General features: G+C 37.7%; 2 protein-coding genes across 4 annotated transcripts in view; one reads left to right on the top strand and one right to left on the bottom strand.

The window, feature by feature from the left end:
* The first annotated feature begins 518 nt into the window (after window positions 1-518).
* On the top strand, window positions 519-18,491 carry LOC122998449 (synaptosomal-associated protein 23-like). Of its 2 annotated transcripts, none has more exons than XM_044375358.1 (8): window positions 519-662; window positions 6,573-6,687; window positions 11,125-11,166; window positions 11,561-11,609; window positions 13,139-13,256; window positions 14,898-15,071; window positions 15,201-15,345; window positions 15,607-18,491. In XM_044375358.1, exons 2-8 carry the CDS (start codon window positions 6,631-6,633, stop codon window positions 15,667-15,669), a joined length of 648 nt encoding a protein of 215 aa, XP_044231293.1. In that variant the 5' UTR covers window positions 519-662; window positions 6,573-6,630; the 3' UTR covers window positions 15,670-18,491. The 2 variants fall into 2 exon arrangements, with proteins under 2 accessions (XP_044231293.1, XP_044231292.1); XM_044375357.1 differs by lacking the exon at window positions 519-662 and adding an exon at window positions 733-853.
* Window positions 18,492-19,749: 1,258 nt separating this feature from the next.
* sptb (spectrin, beta, erythrocytic) overlaps window positions 19,750-27,281 on the bottom strand; it is a 43,160-nt gene continuing 35,628 nt past the window's right edge. For both annotated transcript variants that reach the window (XM_044375356.1, XM_044375355.1), the window contains 9 exons: window positions 27,069-27,207; window positions 26,621-26,705; window positions 25,359-25,555; window positions 25,063-25,151; window positions 24,878-24,941; window positions 24,107-24,363; window positions 22,375-22,548; window positions 21,683-21,725; window positions 19,750-20,497 (listed from right to left, as the gene is read on the bottom strand). In XM_044375356.1, coding sequence (XP_044231291.1) covers window positions 20,306-20,497; window positions 21,683-21,725; window positions 22,375-22,548; window positions 24,107-24,363; window positions 24,878-24,941; window positions 25,063-25,151; window positions 25,359-25,555; window positions 26,621-26,705; window positions 27,069-27,207 — 1,240 coding nt within the window. In that variant the 3' untranslated portion in view covers window positions 19,750-20,305. The remainder of the gene's footprint in view (window positions 20,498-21,682; window positions 21,726-22,374; window positions 22,549-24,106; window positions 24,364-24,877; window positions 24,942-25,062; window positions 25,152-25,358; window positions 25,556-26,620; window positions 26,706-27,068; window positions 27,208-27,281) is intronic.

Below are 27,281 nucleotides of genomic sequence, written 5' to 3' on the forward strand. Positions count from 1 at the left end.
TTGGCTCTAAAAAGACTGTAACGTTGAAAGATATCCACTTGATTTGACTAATTTGGACGACTGAAGCTTCATATTAGCTTCAGATAAACTTCTAAATACATTTTTGCACAGGTGGTATGTGGATTTTGGGTCCCATCACTTAGATTGTAAATGCATTGAAATTAAATGATCATCTAATGGACAGTATGAACATGAGGGATGAATGTGGCAAGAAACCCCTATTTCAGTGTTAATTTGGGCACCTGACTATTGCTTTAAGAGAAATTTGAAAACATGTGAACCCGTCTTTTAAAATGCTGCTTTCCTTTAATGCATTACCAATAATAATCCTAGAATACACTACATAATTTATCTGACAGGGGCCACCTTGCTTTACGAGTGCTTTGTGGGTATTTTTGCCTTTTTTTGTATTTTTTTTTTACCTTTTACCTTATTGTTGTATTGAAGTAAAATAACAAAGGAAAGTAGGTAAAACTCGCTTACATTAGCTCGGGTTTGGAATCGTGATATTTCCGACAGCACGTAAAGGCACCAACCGACACACTTCGGGCAGCCAGACGTTGGAACCACTGAAGGAATCCAGAAGTTGCCAGAGTCAAGTTCACATACCGTAAAGAAGGAGGGGTTGCGAGGTCATTTTTTCGAAACAAGGAGGGTTAACTGTAAGTATCAACTCCCTAGATAAATATCTCTCTCGCTTTTTCCTCTCAACATAGTTATTTGGGTGGCGGCGTTGTGTAGTTGACAGGAAAGCGGAACTAGCGAGCTAGCACACCAGCTAAGTTGCTCCCGGATCCTGCTGTAACGTTATTTACAACAACTTGAGAACAACAAGAGCAACTTTTTAAACAATGTAAGGAAACTATTACCAGCTTTGACCGACTGTTTGACACAGTTTTCTGTTTTTTCACCCTTTCTTTATGTTTAAAAGTGTTACTTTGGGGGAAATTTTACTGCCACAACTTTGGTGTCTTGGGTGTGGGAGACTGCTCTTGTTTTTCATGTTTTTGGGTCCTCTTACTCTTTCACCCTAACGTCACCTGTTTATCAGGTGACCGACGTTAAATAGTTGCTAAGCACTCAACTTTCCTCCATTGTTTACGAGATAACCAAGGTCAGGTGTGTAGCCACAGCATTGCAGCTATTAAAAATGTGACACGCCGGAAATGATTAATTATCAGCTGTGTTTTCTCCGATGTCTTCACTTTTGATTGGCAGTTTTGGTGAAGACGGTGGACGCTTGTTTTTATCCGCTTTAAATCATATTCTGTAAGAAATAAAGGTTCATGGTTCAGGGTTTTTTTCCCCCTGCACAGCATGATGTCATCGGTCCTGTGGTTTGTTTATGTACACAGGTCAGCATTATCAGTCAACCACCTTGTCCACAACATACAAAACTCAACAGGAGAGGTGGCTGGAGGGGGAGGGGGGCAAAAAAATGGCTTCTGTGTTTGAATCCTAAAAAGATCAAGAAGGAGGATATGAATAAGTACATATGATAGGAATAAGCAAAGACGTCAGTGTGTGCTGGGAGTTAAAGCTGGAGGAACAGGTTTGGGTAGAAGAACAAGAAATGTGTTTCCCTGTAGGAGCTCTTGCTTTTAAACACTTGCTGTTGGTGCGGTGAAGAAAACACAGTCAAGACAGCATGAGTGGGTATGTCCTCTTTAAGGCTTGTTAAATTATTCTTCTTGTGGCTGTGAAGACATGGTGGTGTGGTGTCAGCTTTGTGTACCTGTTATTTAGTGTTAGGTGTGAAAATATAGGGCTCAAACTGCATAAGAAACAAGTAGTGTTTATCCATTTGTGTTATCCATAAGTGTAAGCTTCTCATCACTTGAGTTATGTGGATAAATATCCAGCTATACAGAGGTCTGCTTTACTGGCACATGTAATTGACCTTCTAGTGTTGACATGTTCATATGCTCTTGTTGTGGCTTGGCATTTCAGAAGTGCGCAATACGTCTGAATGAGTCTTCATTCAGTGTTACAGTTGTAAACTCACATCAGTGTCTGGCCAAGTCCAATAATCAGCTAGAAAAAGCAGTCAATCCTGTGTGAACCAAGTGCCCTCTTTCCAAAAACAGAAAAAATGCAGAGTCAACAACATTAAATCCTCTGAACTGTCTGCCAAGTAGACTATCCATTTTCCCAGTTTTTTTTTTTTTTTTTTTCCACAGGATGTTTAGTTGCTGCAGGTTTGAAAGGGAACTTAAAGTTCAGGGGTTATTTGCAAAACAGGAAAATGTCAAATGAACTCCAAAGGAAAAGAGGAGGACAGGAAAGAAAGAGAAAAAGGATAGGGGAATTACTGTAAGCAGTGTTTCCTGAATGTTGGTATCTAAAGACTCTTGACTTGGAATAAACAACAGTGTGTTTACGGTTAACTGTCTCTTTCTTTGACAGTGTAGATTGTCTACATCACAGAAAAACAAGTTTAATTCTTTGCTTATGACTTTATGACTCAATCTCATGACACCTTGTGCAGCAATGCTTGTCCGACGCCGCCATTACACCCGTCATTCCAGTACATCCTGCGATGCTGGACTGCATTAAGGCCACTAAATGCATGAATCAGATTGCTAAACCATTCAGTGATTAGCTTTTAATGTTATGATTTAGAATTAGGGAACTAAAACAAAACAGCAAATAGATTACCTTGAAAAACACAATAAAACCACATTTATTACTCAAATTGTGTCCCCACTAACTGCTTCTGCTTGTCAGAGTAGTCGTATTCATGAATTGAGAAACCATCCAGAGTCTTTGACAGCATTTGCAGCAACATCCTCAGTGGAGAGCACTGCTACAGTATTCTCTCTTTCTGTATTCCTCTGTTCTTACAATCCTCTAACACATAGAAGGATTTTTATCCTGATCTGCTTTCATCTTCCGTACTTCGACTGAACTCTGTTGAAGTCCAGTCCTCCTTTTGCGATATCTAAAACCAATCTGAAAGCATAAAAAATGTAATTTCACAACATGTGGCGCTCAGTGGTCAGCTTCGATCAACACTTCCTGCCACTGGTTCACAGTAAATGCTTGCGTTATCCCCGCTCTGCAGTTGTACATATTGTGCAAGATCATGAAATCTAAATTTTGAGCCTGCACTGAGCTTTAAAATGTGGACGTGACTTAGTGCATCACATTGTGGGGTGTCTGTTGTGAGAAGTAGGGATGGGATGATAAAAGATTTTATCGTGAACCACGATTTCAAAAAAAAAAAAAAAGACACTCATGACTCACTCAACATGATAAGTTGATTGTGGTGAATTGACATTATCAGGATAATCGTGAATCAGCATTAATATGAATATCGTCACATTAGTGACTTGGAAAAGCTGTCTAGCTCGCTAACGACGTACAGTCCTATATTGATTTATTGATTAATTGCCACAAGGTGGAGCCTACATCTTTCCAGTCATTGTTTGTTTGTTTGTCACTAAAAAGGATGTTCACTAAAAAAAGATGATGTGTCCTATCTGTGATGTGAATTAGTTTCTTAACAAAATGTAAGGTAAAGTGATTCCAGTATGTTGTAGCGCCATTTTTAAGAATTTGAAGCATATTTTGATGATTATCGGGATAATATCATGAATCGCATCGTCACATGAGCACTCTGTCTTTTGTACTGGACCTCATCTGTAGTGTCTGAGCCTTTTGCTCTTTAGCTTTAATAGTTTTATAGTTAATCACACAGGAACTTCTTAAGCGCTCAGTGTTTATTGTTGAGAAACCAAAGTTGCACTTCAGTGGAATTTTAATGAACTATATTTAACCTTTCACCCACTTTCAGCCAATTAAGTCGGCGCAATGTATCTCACATGATGTAAGACAACCTATATGCCCAGACTATAAATATACTAGTGGACACGTAAACTTGAACTTGAATTTAAAGAATCATATTTGGTGATACTGGTCTTCATGATTAATTTTCATAGAATGTTATTCTGTTTTCATTTCACCTTGAAAATGAATTGTTGTTGAAAGCACTTATAATGTTGACATGAGACGCAGAAACTGTGAGAAAATCATCAGTCAATGCTCATCCTAGGCTTACACCATGTAAGTTAATGATAGTATGATATTAGTCTTAATCATGAAGCTCTGTTTTAAAGATCTAGGCGATATAAACACACTCAAATGTCACATGCTTGACTCATTTCCTTTATAGATATATTAATGGAACGTATAGATGTTTTTGGATGATTTTTCGTACATTCAGGAAATATTTACATACAAGAATTCTGAAAAAGATCATAATTCAATTTGTCATCAATAATTGTTCATTTTACTCAGTTAAAGCAGTGAAGAAATGTGTGTCACTTGGCTAATTGTGATGTTACCTTTTTAAAACTAGAATAACACAAACTTGCATTACATCATGATATTATCAGTGGAAGATAATGTAAGACATATCTTTTAAACATTTCTCTCACCTGTGGTATTTGGGTTTTTTTTTTTTTTACCTTTCCACCGGTCATTTTATCTTGTTTTATTTTATTCATTTTGATACAGTTATAAGTTTTGTCATTTCTTTGATCTACAGTCTAGTTTTTTGTGTTGTAGCAAATCTTAGTAATGTTTTTCACCCTTCTGGCAGTTACCACCATCAAATCTCACGATTCCCATTTCCCTATCACAGCCTCCTTATCTATGTTCCCTCATTTTTAGCATACATTCTGCTAGCCATACTGCAGCTAAGCTTTACACCAACAAGGAACTGCTCTAGGCTCACAAAAAGATAGTTTTACTTCATCACTGAAACTGACTTTTGTTTCCTTTATCAGCAAACCTGATGTATGTGAGCAGACTCCTACCAATCCTTCAGGGGCAGGAAAATAGTCTGATTTGTTTAGGTTTTGCATCTTTTTCTTCCCTCTCCATATGAGTGACATGAACATACATATGGTATACGGCACCGAGCCCTGATTAGTGCGGTGGCACTGGATGTGTGCCTTTTCCACTATGGGAAGTTAACAACTGATAACCTTTAGGTACCTGTAAGGTTTAGAATCTAGATTCTGCTTTGTGTTTCCACCCTGTTTTACAAAGCGAAACATTTTGGGTTTATGTCACTGAAAAGGCCTTCAGATGTACGTTGTTAGAAAGGCAACACTGGGATAAATGTCATTTTTATGCACTGTTTGGGACAAGAATGGACTGCTGTTCAGTTGAGACACACGGCATACAAAGGGTTTAAAATTACAGAATTTTATGTAGCGCTACTGGTTGTTTTCATCATATCAATATTAGTAATTTAACGATTAACTTGTTGAGTCTATAATATGTCAAAAAATAGTTAAAAACTCCCTTCAGAGCCAATTTGCATTTTTTGTTTGACCAGGAAACAAAGAAAAGTTTGAAATTTGTCATGATTTGAGACAAAAGAGAGAGAAAAGCAAAGAAACATCACATTTCAGAAGCTGTAACCAGCAAGTGTTTGGTATTCTCACTTGGTATAAATGTCCTTAAAGGTTCAATAACTAGAATTGTGAAGCAATTTACATGTATTAATCGTTTTTTATTGCTAATGAGTGAATGGGTAGTAATGTAATGTAAAAAATGAGACCTTCCCTGACTTTGTCGGTTGTCTGTAACAGCTTGTGGACTGATTTCTATGTGAAGGACTCTGGCCAGATTTTTCCCGAAAATCCAACAGAAATTACATTTTTGCACGCTCTCAAGTGCCTTGCACCTCTCTCTCGCTAATGTCGACAAACGACTGGCATAACCACACAACAACACAACAAAAACGGTGCTATCCGACTAGAAACACGCTTTGCTTCGCTGAAACTCGGCGCAAAACAAGACAGTAGAGATCTTTTAATGTAAATATGAGAATTATAAGCAAAGAAAAAGACATCACCTTCATTAGTCTCTGCGTGATGTTGACAGCAGCTCATTTAACGGCCACAGATGTCACTAACGAGAAGGAATTTCTGATTCCTACATATAGAACCTTTAACTGTTAACTGATTATAAAAATTAGAGCGCATATTGACATATATTAGCTTATCATAGAGAATATGTCAGCAGACTATTAACAAGAAGTTGCTGTACAGAAATGCCAGATACTGTATATGATACCAGAGGTAATTTAGATGTAGTGTCTCCATTACATAGTTTGTTGTTTTTCAACTGTAAACATTTTGAGCAGTTCAAGTCTTGGTCACTTGCTTTTATTCAGTTTTGTAATTCTGTTCAAAAATTACTATCAGCAGACATTTAAAATTCTAAAATATTAGTTTTGGCCTCAGAACCCAGTATCAATCAGGCTATAGTAAATATATATCAATATATCAATTGTTTTTCTGCTGATCAACCAATTGTTCCATTACTGATGGAGTCTTTATGATGCTATAATCCCTCTCAAAGTTAATCCAGTTCACTCTTTGGCCAGCAGTGTTTGGTGTGTAATTTTCTTTTTGGTCTTGTATGGTCATAGAACATCTTTTTTTGGGGGGGGGGGGTTGGCCTGCAGTAACTGTATGTCACAGAGTTTTATGGTAATTGATGCCTTTCTGACGTGGTGTTACTGAGTAATCTTTGAACTCTGCCCAATTTTGCAGGCCGCAGAATATTGAGCTCGGTGCCGCAGGAGGAGCCTCCAGACAAGACAGCAAGAACATGGACGACATGACTGTGGAAGAGATGACCTTGAGGGCCAACGCAGTGACTGACGAGGTACTGAGTCACACAAACAGAGTCTGTCTCACTCCGTCATTCTCTCATTGTGATACTCTACCCAGAATGTTTCAGTATCAAATGTCAAAAATGTGAAGGCTACAAACAAAAGCCGTGGTCGAACAATGAGTGTTAGGAACATACTGAACGTACAGATGGACAGTGGAGAAATTTCTACAGATGTTTTGATACTTTTCTCAGTAATATTTTATTTTATGGGTCAGTAATTTTCAGAGATTATAGGTTCTTTTAGTCGATGTACAGCAAGTGAGCTGAACATGCAAAAATGGCAAATTTGTATACAGGCAAGCAAGCAATTCAACATATCTGAGGGATAATGTTTCCAAGATTAAACAAATATTGAACAATTATTAACTTGGGTTTAAATTGAGCATTAAAGGAAAAACAATTTTGGCAATAATTAGTACCAAATTACATAAACCTTTCCAGGAAACATCCCTGGAAATTATTCAGAAATTACAGACCTCTAAAATAAATTGTTTTCCTTATTTTCACCTGTGAAAACATCACCACTGGAAGTCATTGTTACTAGATTACATGATTAATGGAACATTTAGTTGATTATCTGCATGGTTGCAGCTTTGAATGGTTTACGTTTCAGTGTTTGTTTCTTTCAAGGAGGAAAATACAACTTGTTTCCTTTTTTGCTGAGAGTTGAATCAGAAGACTGATACCACACCAATGTTGGTACACTAAATATAAAGATAAAGCCAAGAGACACTTAGCTTAGTTTAGCATGAAGGCTGGAAATGGGAGGAAAAGGCCAGCCAAGCTCCGTCCAGAGGTTTTAAAAAAAATGTGCCTCCCAGAACCTCTAAAATTCACTAATCAACACATTTTATCTAGTTGGTTTAATACATACGAAAACAGAAGCTAAGCTAATCGCCTGCTGGCTCTACCTTCATATTTAGCATACAAACATGAGAGTTATATATATCTTCTCATCTAACTCTCTCAAATGAGCTTATTTCCCAAAATGTAAAACTATTCCTTCAATGTCCAAAGCACAAAAACTTAATGTAAAACATTCAAAATGCAGATAATCAACTATATGTCTTCAGTTAATCATGTAATTGGCGCATAAGTGTTATTGAAATATCTAATTTAATCATGGCCATTGTCAGTGGGAATTAATCAAGATTTGTCATTATCATCATGGAGTAATCACTGTCAATATCCATGCTTTTTTTTTTTTTTTTTTTTTTTTTTTAAAGCAAATTTTGGCTTAGTCGGAAAAGCATCAGTAGGAAAGACAGAGCACACACAATCATGTAATACTGGTGTTGCTGCAACAAAGCACTGGAGGAGCAAAGGGCTGTGTGATTAGATTCATTGCATTCACAGTTGATTATTAAGCCAGGCATTAATAGGAAGTGTGTAAGGCTTTACGCCTAATTTAGCCTGATAGCTCCCTTACCCCTCTGTGGTTTTGACAGTTTGAATGTTGTCAGCTATATCTAAGCGTTTTATTATCAAGGAGATAATTGTTTAATCAGCACTCCAGGGCATCATATGATCAGCCATCTGATTCAAATGGAGGCAAATTAACTTACTCTAGCTGCGCTCGTAGCTGTGCACTTCACCTTCCTCTAATTTTGACTGTACTAATTGTGTGTCTTTTCTCCTCTTTTCTCTTGTTTTTTTTTCTCTCTCTCTATATGTGTTTACTGACTTAACCCACAATCTTCCTTTCTTTTCTCTTTCTTCCTTCCACTGCTGCCTGACTGACTGACTGACATCTGTCTCATTCTGATCTTAGGAGGATCAGAAAGAGGATCCTCCTTCTGCTAATGCTACTTTACAGCCTTGCTTTGGGTAACAATTCATACCTGAAACACTCAGAGCATGGCTGGCAGTGTATCAGGGCAACATCAGAGTTTTTAAATGATAAGAGAAGACTGTCTAACCTTAGCTCTCACACAATTTCAAGGCCTTTTTTCAATCTCCAGTACCTAAAAATGTCTTCCACACGTTATTTAAATGTATTGTTTGTGTGATACTTCCTAAGCATCCTGGTTTACTGCAGCCCGTTAATACCCATAGTGTGATTTATTCTTTTTGTGGTAGAAAAACCTGCATATTTTCTGTAGTTTTCTGGAACCTGCATGTTCCTCGCCTAACTGTAGTCCCCCTTGAGCCATCCCAAACAAATGATAAAAATACCACACCATTGTCTGCATCTCAAAGATTTCTCACAACACCCCAATCTGGAAAATTTGGCTAAGAGTGCAATTTCAGGCTTAATTAGCCAAGTTCAAGGATTTTAGGAGACATAATGTAATGTTTATCCACCCAAGTGATGTTCTGGCTAAGCCAACAGAAACCTGGCTGAGCTCAACACATCGCTCTCGCCAATTCCATGTTTGTCTGTTTCTCAACTCACTGATTAATGTATTCAGAGCAAACACAACACAGAGAGAATGAGAAATATGGTCTCCACTCTTCCTCTCTCTTGTTAACAGTTCTTTAGTGATGGTAACAAAGGAGTCATGCCCCCCGAGTTGCTTCTGCGCTTCGCTCCTTTGGATGCCCCGCTCTCTGTACAGCGCTTACTTGCTATTAATAGAGACACAAAGGCGTAACTCACCTGAACTGACTGCATTCCAGCTCGTCGTCAACACTTTTTGTGTCTGTGTCGTGCTGCAGATTAACTTTCGTACCTTTTACCCATGTGACTTGGTCACAAAGAGTGGCACAGTGACAAGGTTTTATTTATGTAACTACATGACACAGTTTGTGGACATGCTTGCAGTTCTAGTGAGGCGTTTAATGTCGTAATGGACCGGACGCATATAATGTTCTGGACATCAAAAATATCCCATTTTTTAACCAATTTTTGAAGTTGTCACATCACGTCTCTATGCAGCCTAGATGTATTCCAGATATAAGTGTGGTCAAATCAAGCATCATATAATTTAACAAAAAAAAAAGGGCTAATGCTGCAACTATTTTTATGATTAATACGTCAATTATTTTATCAATTAATCATCCAGTCTATAAAATGCCAGAAAATAGTGACACATTCAAATTGCTTGTTTTGTCTTGACCAACAGACCAGCAAATATTCACATATATGAAACTGGACCCAATGAAGTTTTTTTTTGTTTTGTTTTTTTTGTTTTGTTTTTTTTTTTTTAATGACAAAAATGATAAATGGCAAATTATTTCAGCTCAGTGGTGGAAAGTAGAGCTGGCTGATATTAACAAAATATTATTTATATGTAATGACATTTTTTGGGGGACAGCTATTGATTTTCACCTTAAACGATAAAATTGAAACTGAAAATCAGCAGCAGTGTGGACATAATGACCGAGATACTATCATCGGTCATTTCTCTAAGTTTGAACGGTCAAATAAGCTCGAGAGCTGAAGGTGATCATCAGAAATGAATCAGCAACTATTTGGACAATCAATTAATAGTATAATAATGCTTTAAGCGAAAATGCCAGTTATGAGATTTTCCCGCTTTTCTTTATCGCATGTGACAGTAACCTGAATAAAATTTATTTTTGAAACTGTTGGTCACACAAAAAAAGCAATTTGAATACATCATCATGGGCATTTTTCACTATTTCCTGGTATTTTATAGACCAAATAATTAATCATGAAAATAATTGTCAGGCTAAACAATAATTAAAATAACCTAAGAGCAGGAAACCAAATCATGATGTTAAAAAAAACCTGTATCATGATGTTTTAATAACTAGAATCCCAAATTATATGCAGTATCACAGTATCACAGTATGGACAGGAGCAGAGAAAACATAATTCAGACACAGAAGTAAATAATAAGAACCACAGTATAAAAGCTATTTTCAGGCAAAGTGTGGGCACACAGTGATATGATCTTATAGCTTTACCCTCTGGTTTTATAGACTTGTTGCCATCTACTTTCATATCTTTATGAATATTAATGGTGTCGCTTCCTGCATGTTTTTTCTTATCATGTGCATCTTTCCATTCTCCTTATCCCTCTTATCTTGCTCTCATCTTATTGTCTCCTTTTTAATTCCCTTCTGTTCTCTTCTGTTCTGATCTCTCCGCCTCTTAAGGCAACATTCACACCTATCGATCGGTTTGTTGGAAAATAACTAGAAAAACCAAAGTCCAGATAGAAGCCAGATAAATGTAAAACTTTGTCTGAGTTTGACATTGGTCCATCTGTCCCAAACATAAACAAAATGAACTTTTTCCTATCTCCAGGAAAAATATGTTAATACATAAAACTCAAGAGACTCAGGTCACATTTGTTTTGACACAACAATGTATCAACTGTTTTTGGCCATAGAAAAATCTGAGGTGCGAATGCACTCATAACCAGTCCCTTATTATCTGTGAAAATTACTTTTGGGTAAGAAATTTTCTCACTTCTCATTATTCACTAACACCTCCTGTTTTTTTTTTTTTGTCCCCAGTCACTGGAAAGCACACGGAGGATGCTGCAGATGGCAGAGGAGGTGAGACTTTGACAATTTGCTGCTCCTTCTGGCACAAAACACACATGTAGTCCTGTTTTTATTGACTGGAAAGTGTGTCCATGTTGTACCTGGGTTGGATTTAGGAAGATTGTAGCAATATATGCTGATTTTAGCAGATGACATGGGTCACAATTTAGTCATAAATCACGTTTTCCTGTTATACGTATATAAATGATTGCATTTAAGTTGGAAAAGATGTTTAAATTAATTTCATAAAAAGTTTTTTTATCAAAACAAATGTATCCAACATCCTAACATCCCATCCAATATCCTAAAATATATTCAACCCTGATCATTTCCATCCTTCATATTATATTAATCAATTTTTAGTCTTTTTATTGGTTCTGAATTTGTGTGACTCTTGTCTTTTCAGAGCAAACAGACCGGCGTCAACACCATGGTGATGTTGGACCAGCAAGGAGGTAGATATACAACATAAAAACTGCCAGGTTTAATGCATATGTTTCCTCCTGGCGTCTTAATTCCAACTCATTAAATCATATTTTCTTTTACTTCTTAAATGTTTTTCTTTTCTTTTTTTCCTGTGGCATCCCCAAGACAGTGAATGTTAATGGTTAAGTTAAGAGAATCACTTTTTTCACATTTTTCAAAGGAAACTAACTGTAAGTGACTGATGACATTTACTATCTCATGCTAATACTATTACCATCTACAAACGGGCGGACGGCTGTGGCTCAGGAGGCAGAGCGGGTCATCCACTAATCGGAAGATCGGCGATTCGATTCCCGGCTCCTCCAGTCCACATGCCGATGTGTCCTTGGGCAAGACACTTAACCCCAAATTGCCCCTGATGGCTGTGCCATCACTGTATGAATGTGTGTGAATGGTTAGCTTCCTCTGATACGCAGGTTGGGACCTTGCATGGTAGCCCCTGTACCCATTCAGCGTATGAATGTGTGTGAATGTGATTCTTAGTGTAAAAAGCGCTTTGAGTGGTTGGAAGACTAGAAAGGCGCTATACAAGTACAGTCCACTTACCATTTACCATTTACAAACTTGGGATTTTTCTAAAATACACTGAAACACGTCCTTGTGCATCAGATTGCTTTCTCTCTTTTTTCATATTTTTGAGTCTTTGTCGCAGTTAAAATCAACCAGATGTCAATATTTTCATGACATTTTTTTCATTTCAATAACTTTCACATTTCAACTTTGCAAGACATTTATTGATTGAAGGGAACATATTCTCTGTTTTTAATATCTACAGAAGCTTTTATTCACATTTGGCAGTCAGGATTGTACAAGAAAGCTGTCAAAAAAATGTCTACTATAGAAAAATTTCAAGGACAAAGATGTTTGAATCATTGTTATGCTATGCTATGCTGTTATGCTCCTAAATTAAATTTTTGCTGACTTCCTCATGTGACTGCGAGCACTTAGAAACATTGTTGTGTGAAGTATTAAAGCAGAACAGTTTTTTACATGTTTGCATCTGTTCCAATACATTTGGTAAAGTCCAGACTTTACAACAGCAACTAAAAGCATTTATTTGATTGTGTATCAGTATCAACCAGAATGTTCATGGAAATTATTTCTTATTGGTTATTGTGCATCCCTAAATATTGCCGGTCAAACTAGTGTGTTAGTGGTTTTTGGTTTGTTTTATGTTTTGTTTAGTTTTTTCTCAGGACCAGTCACTTGTCTGTATGTAACTTTATGTGTTCGTGCTGTGTTCCCTGTTTGAAAATTTTTCAGTATATTCTCTTTTTTTTGTTATCTGTATCTATTTTTTTTGCTGCTGCAATGACCCAGTTATTGACCCAATTTAAGAACCCTCATAGGGATCATTAAACTTTAATTATATCTATTCTAAAAACGGATAAATAAAGGCAATAAACAAAACAAAACATTCTTACTCTATAAGATATATGTAGATACAAAAAAGGGGGAGACTCTGACGTGGTGCGATGTGCCTGTCTGTGTGTTTCAGAGCAACTGAGGAATGTGGAGGAGGGCTTGGACCAGATCAACCAGGACATGAAACAGGCTGAGAAAAACCTGACTGACCTCTCTAAGTGCTGCGGTCTCTGTGTCTGCCCCTGTGACAGGTACACTGAACTCTCAGCCCCGGTGAAGGCTCCCAAAAAATCACTGTTGTGATTTTTGGTTGTGCAACACTTATTTATCGGCAGCTGGGAGAGAATATTTATCATGCTTTCTCTGCTGTTTTGCTTGTTTGTATCTTGATTATTCATGGAACAAGTATGTTGCTGGTTTTTTTTAACAAAAACTTGTGGTTGAGCCTTACAATGATAGCTATTAGCAGTGTAGAGCAAACAAGCAAGGAGCTGTATAAAACTACTTAAGTCTGATCATTAGTATATTTTGTTTTTGATATGTTTATTTTTTACATCATGTGTAGAACTGCAAAGTGGGAGGAGTTTTTTTTATGCAGGCCCCTGAGCACCAGACGTAACAATCCCATTCATTTTCTTCATAGACAATGTGAGGAGCACTTCTACAGCTTTGATAGGGTTTGAAACAGAGGAATAAACAGTACAAAAGATGTATACATAACAAAGTAAGGTGAAAAGTTAACAACGACTCCCAAATAGCATTTTGGCAAGAAACATACAGTCACTGACCTTAAAATTCTCTTCTGAGCACTGCCACCAGTGGGCGGAAGCTAAAGATTACATACTGAGAAAACCAATAATACAATCTGTAGTTTCAGTTAATTTACTTTCGGATATTGGGTCAATTTTGGGTGAATTCAGCAGCCATGGTCCTGTGTTTAGTTCCCAGCTGCAACAACAAAACACTTTGAATTTGTTACAGCTCTGATCCGTGTATCTGAATGCCTTCTTCTCCATAGCAACAGCAGCCGATACTCTTGAGTATTGTAGCATTTAGAGCTGTCCTTCATGCCAAACATGATTTCTCAGAAGCAAAGTCAAAATAATTAAAACTGGCAGCCATAACATAAACATATAGGAATGTATACACAATCCTGTTTCTGTGCAACGTTCAGGATATTATTACAAGAAAACTTTGAAATGGGAATACAGAACTGAGAAAAACACTTCAGGAACCAGTGGCCTCTCCCACTCTGCAACTCTATTATCATGAGGTTGAACGCTTCAGTGACGCTACTCTGATCTGTCAGGTGGATTTTGCATAAAAACAACATAAACTGCAGCCTCATTCACAAATGGGGCTGGTAATAGCAGAGAGTGTGACATGGAAAGACAAGAAAATTACACATTCGCTTGTCAGATGTGCATTTTATGGTCAAAATAATGCTGATTCACTGTGCGAGCATTCCCAGTGGTTTATGAATGGGTAGGGAACGTAACAGTATTCCTACCGAGTTCTTAACATGACAGGTGCAGCGCTCTGTGCTGAGCATACCTAAAACTCTCTCCGTCAAACCATATCGATATGAAGTGTCAGTGTGTGTTCGTTGTAAGATCATTTCTGGTTCTAAACATGAGAAAAAAAATCTTTCCAAAATGCTTTCACATTGGAGGAGCGGATTCTTTGATGATTACCTAAAGATAAGGTAGGGAATCTTTTTTTAACTTCTTTATGAGTGTGACACATGTGAGCGTAGTCATAGCTGACTTGTAGCCTTTTAAACCTCATGTGGATGCTTTTATCGACAGTTCAGTGTATTTAATTTAACTTTCTTCTCATTTTTATTTTAAACACTTCCGGATTTCCTCGCTGACTTTCTGTTTTTCCTCCAGGGTGACGTCTATCGAGCACGACTCACGATACAAGCGCACCTGGGGTACCGGAGGAGGTGACGCCGAAGGTAACGCCGACGGTTCAGGAGTAGTCTCAAGGCAGCCCTCAGGAGTTCGCAACGGCCAGGCCGGCCAGGTGAACGCCCAAGCACCCTCAGGTCCATACATCAAGAGGTGAGGGTCACATCTTTGTCCTGGTGGTTTTGTTTCCTCTGACAACAACCATAATGTTGTCAGAAGCATGGTGTTAATTTAGAAATGACCTGTAGCCAAAATAAAACTAATTTTACGACTGTGCTATAGGATAACCAATGATGCACGCGAGGATGAGATGGAGGAGAATCTGGATGCAGTTGGAAGCATCATTGGCAACCTGAAAAATATGGCTGTGGACATGGGCAACGAGATAGACAAGCAGAACAAACAGATTGACCGCATCAATGATAAGGTAAGAGTATAAGAATTATAACCTATAACACTTCAGATTTTTTTGGTTGTGACACATCAGCTACCTTTTTTTTTTTTTTCCTTGAATTTAAAAGGGGTATTGGGAGGAGGATTACCTGTGCAGTGTCAGAAAGAAGTGTTTTACTCATGAAACTTTGTGCAATTTTAATTCCCATTTCAACTAGCAAATGCAATTGAGTGCCTTTTAAAGTCAAAAATGGTAGACCTTGTGATGACAACCTGTTTCTTCTCTTCTTTTCAGGCGGACATGAACAAAGTTCGCATTGATGAAGCGAACCAGAGAGCCAACAAGCTCATCAACTAGACAAGGAATTCTGCTTCTGCCAGTTTTATCCATCAACCTTGAGCCTCTGTCACCACACACACATACACGTACATACACATACATACACACAGCCTACTTGCGTACATGCACGAACCCACACTCTGACATGAAAAAGAAAATTCAGTCAGGGAGAATGTTTTTTGCCAGCAGTGTGCTAGCCTTTACTGCACTAAGATGTAAATAGAAGACATTTAGACATTTTACAAATTGGCCCCTTCTGTCAAACCACCAGTACACCCTTTAACACATGTATTCATAGTCATGCTGGACTTTGAGAAGCAGTGAAGGCATCAGAAACTGCACCAAAGAGAAAGTGCCTGACTGCCAATCACTGCTGTTTAAAACCAAATATTTACCAGGTCTGTTGTATCATATCTCAGCATTCTTAAGGAAGGGAAGCACAGGTCAGCTGCTTTTTCTTTCTCGGTTTCTCTGTTTTGCCTTTTAAGAACTATGAACTATGTCTGTTTTAAATAGATCTGATTAGCTGTATTTTTAGAAAGATATCACCACGGCATTAATTTATGTATCCTCCCCAGTTGGTCATGTACCAATAGTGAGGGCGGGGGTACAGCTGCATCTAGTTTAATCTTAAATCACTGACTTTGGCCTGAAACAGATACATCTTAGTCAAATTATTGGTTCAATATGTAATTAAGTTAACTGTATCATGTGTATTATTTTGAGATGATATACTTATTTAAATATTCTTTATCAAGCAGAAATAACTTGCGAATAAAGTTGTCTTTTTTTTAACACTTTTTTGCATGTCATTTATGCCATTTCAGTTGTAAAAGCTATTTCAAAAAAAAAAAAATCAAATGTTGTGCTTTGAAGGGAGTCATGACAAATCTTTTCATGCTGGAATTTAAAGCACCTACCCCTGAATGAAAGCAATTAAATGTTATTTTATAATTTTCTGACTGATGGGATATCAAGGTTATTGTAACTATTTTCAAGAAAATTATAAGGCACTGACCTGGTGTTTAGAAATGAACATATAGCAATCACTACAAATGTCCTTCAAATGTGAAGGAGGGTCAGTAAACATCATGAGGAATATTCATCATTACCTCCTCCAACGCATCTAGTTTACTTCATAACAATATTGAGTATGAGAAACAACAGTAGATTATTTCCATGATCAGATTTGTCATCAGTGGATCGACTGCTGTACTTCATGTTTAGTGTCTCTTGAGTTTTTTTCCACTCTGTCACAACAGTGTTGGTTTAAATACTCAAACACACTGTTGCTGTTTTTATTAATTGCCTATAGTCATTCTGTTCATCTAATTTCATTCTTTACTTCCTGGTTAATAGAGATTTATAGCACCCAAGAGGAGATTTACAGTCTATGCAGGGTTCCTACACAATTAAATGTCTGGAAAATTAATTTCCCCGAGTTTGATAATTGCACAGTCCGTTAAAATGTGAAAAACAAATGTGTAGTCCTGAAGTATATGGATGGATGTACATTCAATCCACTGTCGTTTCTTGTATCAGTTATGTGCTGGTTTCACATGTCATAAGGTCACTATACAGAAGCTTTGTCATAATGAAAAAGCCAAAGGATGTTGCAAATTTGAACAATTAGTCCAGAAAAGTTTGAAATATAGTAAACAATGGGAACAATGTGCAGGAACCTTGTCAATGTCTTGTACGTGGTCAATGGTTGTGTTGTAACAGCCGTCGTACCACAAACACCTCCTCTTGCATCTGTTCTGTAAATAGCCAGTTTTCACATCAGAGCTACAGTAAAACGATAATATCTGATGATGAAAAGCATAATTTGTTTTTGTTGAAGCCGTAGCTTGGCGGATAGATTACTGCTGGCAGCAAAATGCAAAAAGTATACATGTAAATGAGTGTTGTTAAAGGGGTAAATGTAGAAGCAGAGTAAGTCCTGGCGGGCTCTGTTAGGCCTCGATGTGGAAAATTGAGTAATGATAAGCAATACAGTATGCTGAAAATATCTCTTGTATGCATCTTCTGGCTTATTTGTTTTGAAGAAAAATGATAATTTGTGTGCTCTGCTGCAGGCATACACCTATTGAGTTTGTAAAGATCGAAATGAACCGTTATTCAGGGCTTTGTATTGTTATAAGTGATCATCCTCAGCCTGTTACTTGTCAGTAGAGATCTAATTAGCCTAGCCTAAGGCTGCCTCGCCCTCTTGAGGCTGTTTATTCATTGTTTTACCAACAGCCACTGGAATGTAAATACAACAGTTTTGTCTATTTTGACTGTGTTCATATGCAGCTCGTCTTAATCTGAAATTAGCTCGGTGAACAGATGACTGTTCAACAAAGTAAAAATGCCTTTTGTTTCACATATGCCTCTGTTTAATTGTTTGTACTCAATAAATCTATTCAGAAATACATTTTCTTGCACTTTTTCTTAATGAATTAACGATTAGAATTAAATCAGTGTTGGCAAAGGTACAACTGTGCACCTGAATTTCAAAGTTTAGCAAAGGAGATGAAAAGGTCAATAAATAAACGCAACCTGTATAGTTTCAGGAGTTTATTTTAAAGTTTATTCTCTCAAAATGTATTCGATATTTCCTGTCAACATTTTTTGGATATTTTACATAGCTAGAGAGTACAAAATGCAGATTAAAAACCACGGAACAGAAAAGGCAGGTAGGAAGGAGTGGAGGAATAAACAAAGTGGATGAAGGTGACAGAGCAGGAAGTGTCAGAAGATGCAGATGAACACTTCATCTGAGTCGGTTATGGTTGATATAGTGATCAATAAAAACAAGACTGAATACATGTGATGCAAAACCATTTCGAGGTGCATGCGTGACAGAAAAATTCAACTACTGGTACTCATAGCACAGACGTGACGTTCTGCTGGATCTGTAATTCCTGTTTCGACGGCCATGAGAAGATCATTGATTTCATTGCTATTTTGTTCCTTTTGTAAAATGTAGATAATGTAGACAAAGATCATCATGATGCTACCACATTTTTCTAGAAAACTCTGAGCTGAACAGTCTCGTTAATCTTTCTACACCTGACTTCCGTAATTTCAATGAGGGCACTTGAGTTGGATTGTAGTTCAGGGACAGAACCCACAGTACAAGGCAAGACGGCAATGGTAGAGTGGGACAGATGGTGAAAATCAGAAATAAACCACAAATTAACATCTATAAATTCAGCTCCATATACTGTACATATTCTATATTCCCTGTGTGCATATATAGATTAAAATTTCTTATTCTATAACGGCTTTTTTTTTGTTGAAACTCTTTAATTTACCAAATTCTCACTTCCTTCTTTTCTTCCCGTACATTCATAGAAACAACACATTCCCTCAGCTCCATACTGCTACTGTATGATCCTCACCTTAGATAGAGAGCATGCCTGGTCCTGTTGTGTGGTTTGGAAAAGCAGTCAAGATTCATCCGACCCACAACTTGTCTTCAACTTTGTCGAGTACTGTCAAACATTTAATACTGAGCCAGGCTTTTTTCTGCTTTCACAAATGTGCCTGATGTAAATTCTAGTCAGCTATAATTTCTTTAATGTTTTTTGGTAAATAATATCTAGCTTGTGAAATCGGATACTTACTAACTACAAGCCAAAGTTGAAGACAAGTCAGGCAGGTCAAGCTGGTCTTGATTGAAGGTTCAAGAATATCACAATAGCACCATATCAAACTAATGTAAAACATACTTTCATGCATCTGTAGATATATACTGTATATCTATATATGTTAATGAATAGATAGGAAATTTAGGGGTTCAATACACAAGTGTTGAATATATTTCAAGTTCACAGAAATAACTACTGCTACAGTGCAGCTGAGAATATAGACTGATTGCATCTATATTCAAAACTGACTGATTGAGGTGTCACATGACTGCTTGTAAGTCACAATTTAAAATCTCTTTCAAACCCTTCACAGTGCATAGAGCATTTAGTTTGCATACCTGCAATTACACTTGGTGTGTGTGTATGTGTGTGTGTGTGTGTGTGTGTGTGTGTGTGTGTGTGTGTGTGCACTGTGCAGCACTGCACTATGGTTTGCTTATCACCAAGTCTTTACACCGCATTTACAAAGCTTTTTTTTAAAGCCTGTTAAGTTCACTCCGATTCTATGAGTAGCATTTAGCGCTCCAAATTCAAACAGCACAGTATTACAGTTCACAACCATTTTGTAAGGCAGATTAATAAAAGTACTCGTAAGTACTCTTGAGTGACCCTATTTTCATTACAGGCCTTCATATTGTACATAGTTATATCAAAGCAAGCCAGACTAAAGCAAAAAAGAAACTGTAGCAAAAGTAACAAAGTGAGAAAAAAGTTTTACAAACATTCTTTGGTTGAGTGTAAAAGGAGCATTCCTGTGCTTTAATTTAATGCTTTGAATTTGGCATTTTGTTAAAAAGAACACAAAGAAAAGAAAAAAGTGGACCTTTGCAATGATACACTGGCTTAAATACAGGCAAAAGAGTGATGGCTTTAACCCTAAACTACAATATTAATGTTAATTCTCACAAAATAATATAAAAAATTCTAAAAAGCTTGCTCTGACTGATTGTACACAAATACTACTTTCTCTTTCCAGGTTGCCTTGGCAACCCCTCAGATGGCCTTCCCATCTCCTTTCACTTCTTCTTGGCAAAGAGACCGGACTTCTTCTCCTTTTCTTTCTTGGCAGAGCTGGGCTCAGAGAGGGCAGTTGAGGAGGAGGGAGGGGGCAGGCTGTGGGCTTTGGCCCCTGAGGGCCCCGACGCCTCCTCTGCTGCCAGTGGCTGAACGGCCTTCTCCATGGCCTGGCTCCAACGCTGGAGCTCCTCCTGAAGTTAAACACAAAAACACACACTTACAAAGGGAAGTCCAGCTCCAGGGGGGCAGTGTGTGTTTTGTTCTCTTGGGCTATTTGGGTAAATGAACAAGCGAAGGTGGCCACACAATTAACACTGAAACTGAAAACAAGCTAAATCAGTAGATAAAACATTGCTGTATTTTATTATGTAAAACCTAAAGGGGACCTATTATGCTTTTCCTTATTTTCAGCCATGTATATTATGTTACAATGTCTGATGTTCATATTAAATGTGGCCAAAGTGTCAAATAATGAGGTAAACGTACGTAGAAGGAATCCCTGCTCTGAACGCTAAGTTTCCAACATTTTTTCCTACTTTCAGCCCAAGCCAACGTCAGCTCGTGACAGATTTCTTTACATGGTTATCTGCTCCACGCTCCACTGCTCTGCTCCGCTAACATTATGGCATTTTTCCATTGATTTGGGGGTAGTCATGCCGAGCCATGACTCAAGTCGAGCTGACATGCTGCTAGCGAAGCTCTGCTAATTCGGTGAGGAACACTTTTCATTTCCTGTAAATTCTTAACAATAAAAGTCTCCCATTATTTAGTCATTTAAAAGCTTTTAATATGAACAGGTAATGCAGGAAATGATGGGTTTTCATTGGTGGTAACTTGACACGACTCATCGGGAGGGGAGGCTTTAAAAAGACAGGAGCTAAGATTGCCTGTTAACAGACAAAGGCTGAACTGAGGGGCTGCCTAAAGGGCCAGTATAAGATAAATAAGGAGTTTTGTGAATTGTGCAAAGCTAGTCTAGTGGAGTCCCAGAATAAAAATATAGAGATGGAAATGAGCATAATAGGTCCCCTTTAATGATCCCGGTAAGCTAAATCTCTGGCTAGCTGGTGGTGATTTACTGTCTTGCTCCGTGACACTTCAGAAGGAAATATGAATAACCTCATTAATGTCAGCTACTTACATAAATAACCTTGCCAAGGGCAGAGATATCAAACCGAAAGAGCTTATAAAAATGAAATGTAAATAATGTAAGTACTGATTGCAGCATCGCACCTTGTGACCACTGCTTTTCACAGGTTTAAAGATTATATGATTACATGCTTTTTGAGTGGCCAAGTCCGCAACATTCAGTCTCATGTGATTCACTGAAAGCTGCTAAAAGTTATTCCGTTATCTCTCGATGGTTAAAAACTCACCTCGTTTTTACACTGGAATAAATATTCACTGCCGTCTCCAAGACTGTGAGAGAAAAAGAAAAGCAAAGTTGAAACTCAGTGTGGAGGAACAAGTGTTTGGTTGTTTTATACTCCTACTTGCACCATTAGAATAAAATTTGAGGATTTTTCTGAGCTCTAACTTTGACATCTTTCTGCACATTTTTAAAAGTTTTGTGTGTTTATGTTTGTTTCTGAAAGTTGCAATCTGTCAGCAGTTGTTTGCAAAGTGAGTACAAGTCATTTTCTTAAAGCAAATGTACATATGTTCTTTAAAACTGTTACTTATTTTCAACTTATAGCTTGTGGGACTACATGAAGTTGTTTACAATTTCAAAGGAATTTATGTTGATCCCTAGCTGAATTGCATTACCACTGGTTAGAGAATGGAAACAAGAGGGTACAGCTAATTAAAAAAACAAAAAGAAAAACACTTTCTTTTCCTAAATGAGACAAGTAGTAGAAATCTTAAACAAGTCCTTGAATGCTATAAGTAATATTTTTGTTTTATACTTAACCAAGGCATATACTATAAATGATTGCCTAAATTTAACTTGTATTCCCTAAAGAATACAAGTTGTGGATGGAGGGTTTAAATTTGTCCCTATAACAATATATTTCATAAACTTAGTGGTGAGACAATTAAAAAACCTGAGGATAGATATGATATTCACCGTAGTTTGGCGACGTTCTTCTTTTTCTTGTAGTTGGCGAGGATCTCCCAGGTGGCGTTACTGAGTGACAGCGGGTCCTCGCCGTGATATGTAACTCCATGGCCAAAGCTTTTCGCATCCTTATAGGCTGAGAGTTGTCCAGGCTTCAGCACACAGTACAAGTTGTTCCATGACCTGAGTGATGAAAAGGAGGAGGAGGAGGAGGAGGAGGAGGGGGCAGTAAAAAGAGGACTTTAATATTTATAATTTCAGGTAGCTAATTTCTGTTAATAATGCAAAATCAATTAAATTTAATCCAAATTATGTGAGGCATAACAACAACACCACTCCATTAAGACTTAATTCAGTTCATTAAAAATAAGGAGAGCAGTTGGAGCAGAGCACTGCTCTGTAATGATTGTAAATTGTATTTTATCAAGAGGAAACTGCCCAGATCCTCTTTAAAACAACAGTCTTGTGATACTGTAGTGTCAAAAATAAACAAACCTTTCTGGGTTGCTTGTGTGTGTACAAATGGACTTAATACTGCGCTAAACAGGATTTTTATGTTAAAAACAGAGCTGCATAATCACCTTAAAATGACAAAGTTGGCTATAATCTGCAGTAATACTGGTTATCCTGCAGCTTTAAGTTGCAGAGTAAAAATAGCCGTTTTTGGTATTACCGCCCTTTGTGTACAAAAAACACTGAAAAATACAAAATTTGAAGATAATAAGGGAGTTTTTAAAAATGTTTTTATGTTCGGCACCTGCAAATGTACAAAAGCTACATACTGATGTCATCACTCTTTTTGTACTATCCACATCTCTAGTCATTCAAATTACATGCACTTGAAGAGTGCAATTTGTAAGTTTTGAATGTAAGATTTCCTGTTCGTACATGAGTAAGTCCATGATTAATACTATACTAAGGACATTGCTTGAAGGGCTTGCTACTGTAAGTGTATGTTAATTATAACTAAAGTTTGTGTCGTTATATTTTTATTTACAGCAGGTAAATATGTACATAACTAGTGCAAAATCAGATTTACTTAAATTACCTGCACCACAACACCTGCCATCTTATAAAAGTTATGTATAATTTAATTTTTGCTGTGCATTTTAGAGCTGAAACAATTAGTAGATCAATCGTCAGCAATCTAACCGGCAACCATTTTGATAAGGAAGTAATTTTTCTGTAAAAATGCCAAACATCCTTATTATAGTAAATTATAGTGGTCAGATTAAAAAAGGAAGTTGTGAAGCTTTAGGAAGTTGTGATGGGCATTTTAACTATTTTATGATGTTTTATAGCCAATCAATTAATCAATAAAATAATCAACAAATTAAATAATGTTGAATATAATTGTGAATTGCAGCCCTGATTCACTGCATGTAGTTTTCTAGATGTATTTTTCCCACCATTCCCACCAGTAGAAGACTTTACTTGAGTTGTTTAATCCATCACAAAGTTGTCACATTATTGTTTAGGTGAATACAGTATTAATGCACATTATATAAGACAACTTAAAAAGTAATGAAAAAACTAATGCAGACTTGATGTTCAACATGATGCATGATACTACCGAAGCAAGTTTCATGAGTATGTTAATAGATTTTTTCAAAGATACAGAAATTAATTGAAACAAATGAATGTCTGGCATGTAGTAATTATAGTAATTGATAGGTAGTAATTGGGATAAAACAAGCAAAACCACTGATTTAAGTAAGTACTGATTCAATCTATTATCTACCTATTTGAAGCCTTCTTCCCTGAGCCCTCCACATCTTGTTTGCGGGCCAGCGTGCCCTCCTGCAGCACAGTCTGGGCTTTGAGGGGCTCCACGGGCATTGTGGCAGCTCTCTCTGGTTCCTTCGGGGTCACTACTGAGATGGAGGGCTCCAGCTCCAGAGAACCACTCTCTTTCATCTCTGACTCTATGGGCACTGTGGAGTCACCCGCCGTCCCCTCCAACAGACCTGAACTGGGCTCAACTGCACCAGAACCAGACTGGAGGAGAAAAAGACACACAAAAACAGAACGAGAGAGAGGAAAAATGATAAGATTCATCAACAAATTAACCTGCACATTAAGAAAGGAAAGTGTGCCCTTGATTTATGGTGCCATGATTACTTTAAAAAGTGCTCAAAGTCAGGCACGTCCTGGTAACCTGGTTAAGACACATGTCATATAACCGCAACATCCACGGTTCAAATCAGGCTGCGGATCCTTGTCACCCCCCATCACTCTCTCCCTTCAATTCCTGTCATCTCTCCACTGTCCCTATTGTAAAGGCATTAAATGCCCCAAAAACGTATTAAAAAAAGTACTCAAAGTCAGTCCTATACCGAGTCAAATGTTTGTTTTAAAGTAAGAAAGTCAAGGAGCTCTTTTAAATGCAAGAGTCAGTAAGAAAATAGCAGAGAGGAATTTTCATTTTTCACCAATTCTAGTAGGCTGAAACTGAGAGGTCACACCTGATTAAGTACAGAGGACACAGATCTGAGCCGGTGTAGTTACTAACCAAAGTCTGTTCTTCGACAGTGTAGAGCTGTGAAGATTCTTCTACAAAGCCGGTGTCTTCTTTCCTGGAGGGAAGAAGGCAACATGGGGTGCGCATGTGAGACCTTTGACAGCAGCGGTCGGAAAAACGTGTGTGTACAGAGACTGAGAACTTTGGCAATTCTGTTTGCATGGAAATGTGTGTACCTGCTTTCCTGATCTGAGCGCTTCTCCTGTTCATCTTTAACAAACTGCTCCATCTCCTGTTGCTGTTTCCTCAGCTCCAACAACTCCAGCTGCAACACAGAACAGAACTTGAAATCAGTAACCATCATTTGCTGCAATTTAGCAACATAATTAGACTCATAACTGCAATCATATTTAGCGCTCATTAATAAATATGTTGTTAAAAGTTGTTTTTCCCCAATTCATCTGTTACAAGACTTTAGTTTTCAATCCTGTAATCAAATTACCGTAAACCACCTTTAAGATTTTTTCCATACCGTAGTGAGGCGCTCCAGTGCAGAGAAGCGCTCTTCCCAAGTGGCGGTGGATTTTTCAAAGGCCTCGTGCCTCTTGAGGAGTTTCTCAACCTCGTCCACAGTGTGGCCCAGGTCTCTGCTGGTCACATAAGGCTCCTGAGCTATTAGCCAGGCCTCCGCCACAGAGGCATCCCGTGCAAACTGACACACCTCCAGCACTGGGAGCAAAGAAGATAGGAGTTATTATGAGGGGTTTTTTTTTATCTTGCAGTAACACAATTTTAAAAGAACCTTCAAGTTTTCATAAATATTAATTATGGACATTATTTTAAAAAACTGAGAATTTGCATTGTTTATAATCTGTTCACGGTCACATTAATAGGGACACTGCTTCCATTTGGGGCCAAATGCTGGTCCTTACAAGGTTACTCAATAAACATTAAGGTCAAAGACTTGGTTTTAAGGTAGATTACATTAAGATTAGCATTTGGGGCTGGGGAATTCATTATGTGACAATTTTGGATAGTGAGGACATTTTTATAGGACATTGTTAGAACGTTAGGACAATTTTAGAAAGGATAGACAAAGGGAGGACGTTTTGTTTGAAAGTAAGGACACAAAGCGTAGACACTTTTGGAAACGGGGGGCATGTTATGGAAAGGGAAGACATTTTTAGAAAGCAAGGACATTTTTGGAAAGGGAGGACATGATTGATAAAGGAGGATATGTTTTGGACACTGACAACATGTTTAGAAGATGAGAACATGTTAAAATGAGAATATTTTCACAAAGCGAGGACTATGTTTTGGAAAAGTGACAACATGTTTAGATGATGAGGACATTCTGTGGAAAATGAGGATATTTTTAGAAATATATCAATCAGCTTTGTCTGTGGTGGTTCATCTTGTATTAAACTTGCAGTATTTCCTGCAGAAGTTTATAAAAACAGAAATGCATATTGAAAACATTCAAAAGTCAAGCTATAATTCCAAAGCCGACGTGGGGGGAATCAGACACACTATCGGGGAACATCCTTGTTTTCGTCTCAGGCTATTTTTAAAACTGTTTGCAAAAAAAAAAGATTCTTTCTGAGTGTTTTGATGAACGAAAGCCAAGGTGCTCTTTCATGTACAAAAACATTTATGAGCTTTCACAGCAGTTAGTCTTCAGGCTTTTAGCATTTGAGTATAAATTCGTGAAAACAAGGTAAAAGGAATTATGTATGCCCAATATTTGTTTCTAGGTTGGAGTGTGAGGTTGGAGGTTAAAGTAGATCTACTCACAGAGTCTGAGCCAGTCCCATCTGTCATCCCACTTGAACATCATCTCCTTCCTTTTCTCCATCAGCTGCACCATCTTCTCTTTGATCTGACACAAATGGTTATACAGTTGCAGTTACATATCAGCATTATTAAACATCTCTGCCCCAAGACTGGCTATTATTCTTCAAAGAATTAGTATTGTGAAGTAATTAACCACACGTAAATTGAGGTCGGGGTCAATTGCTCATTTAAATTCTTTTGGCTTTTCCATTTCTAATTAGTGTTTGCTTTATAGTCTCCCTGATGAGTGTTAGATGAGTGGAATTTTTTTCTTTCGTGACAATCCAATTGGTTCCATTGTGCCAGACAAGAACAATCACTCCCAGAAAAGTAATTAAATCTGATGAAAGCAGCAATTTGAGGCCCATCTGAGGATGAAAAGAAGCTGTCTTTGCTGCGGAAGCCTCACCTCAGCAGAGTCTCGGTGCTTGCGTGTCAGCAGGGCCTTGCCGAGGTCTATGCAGTCAGTGAATTTGGCTCCCCTGGCCTCAATCTCTGAGCGGATCCCCTGATGATACTTCTGCAGGAGCTCCACGGATGAGACATCCCTAATGCAGATGAGGGAAGGATGTAAAGTGCTAACAGGTAATGTATGAAGTTTATCTACCTCTGTTGGTAAAGA

The sequence above is a fragment of the Thunnus albacares genome, chromosome 15, assembly GCF_914725855.1.
Source record: "Thunnus albacares chromosome 15, fThuAlb1.1, whole genome shotgun sequence".
Classification (NCBI taxonomy): Eukaryota; Metazoa; Chordata; class Actinopteri; order Scombriformes; family Scombridae; genus Thunnus; species Thunnus albacares.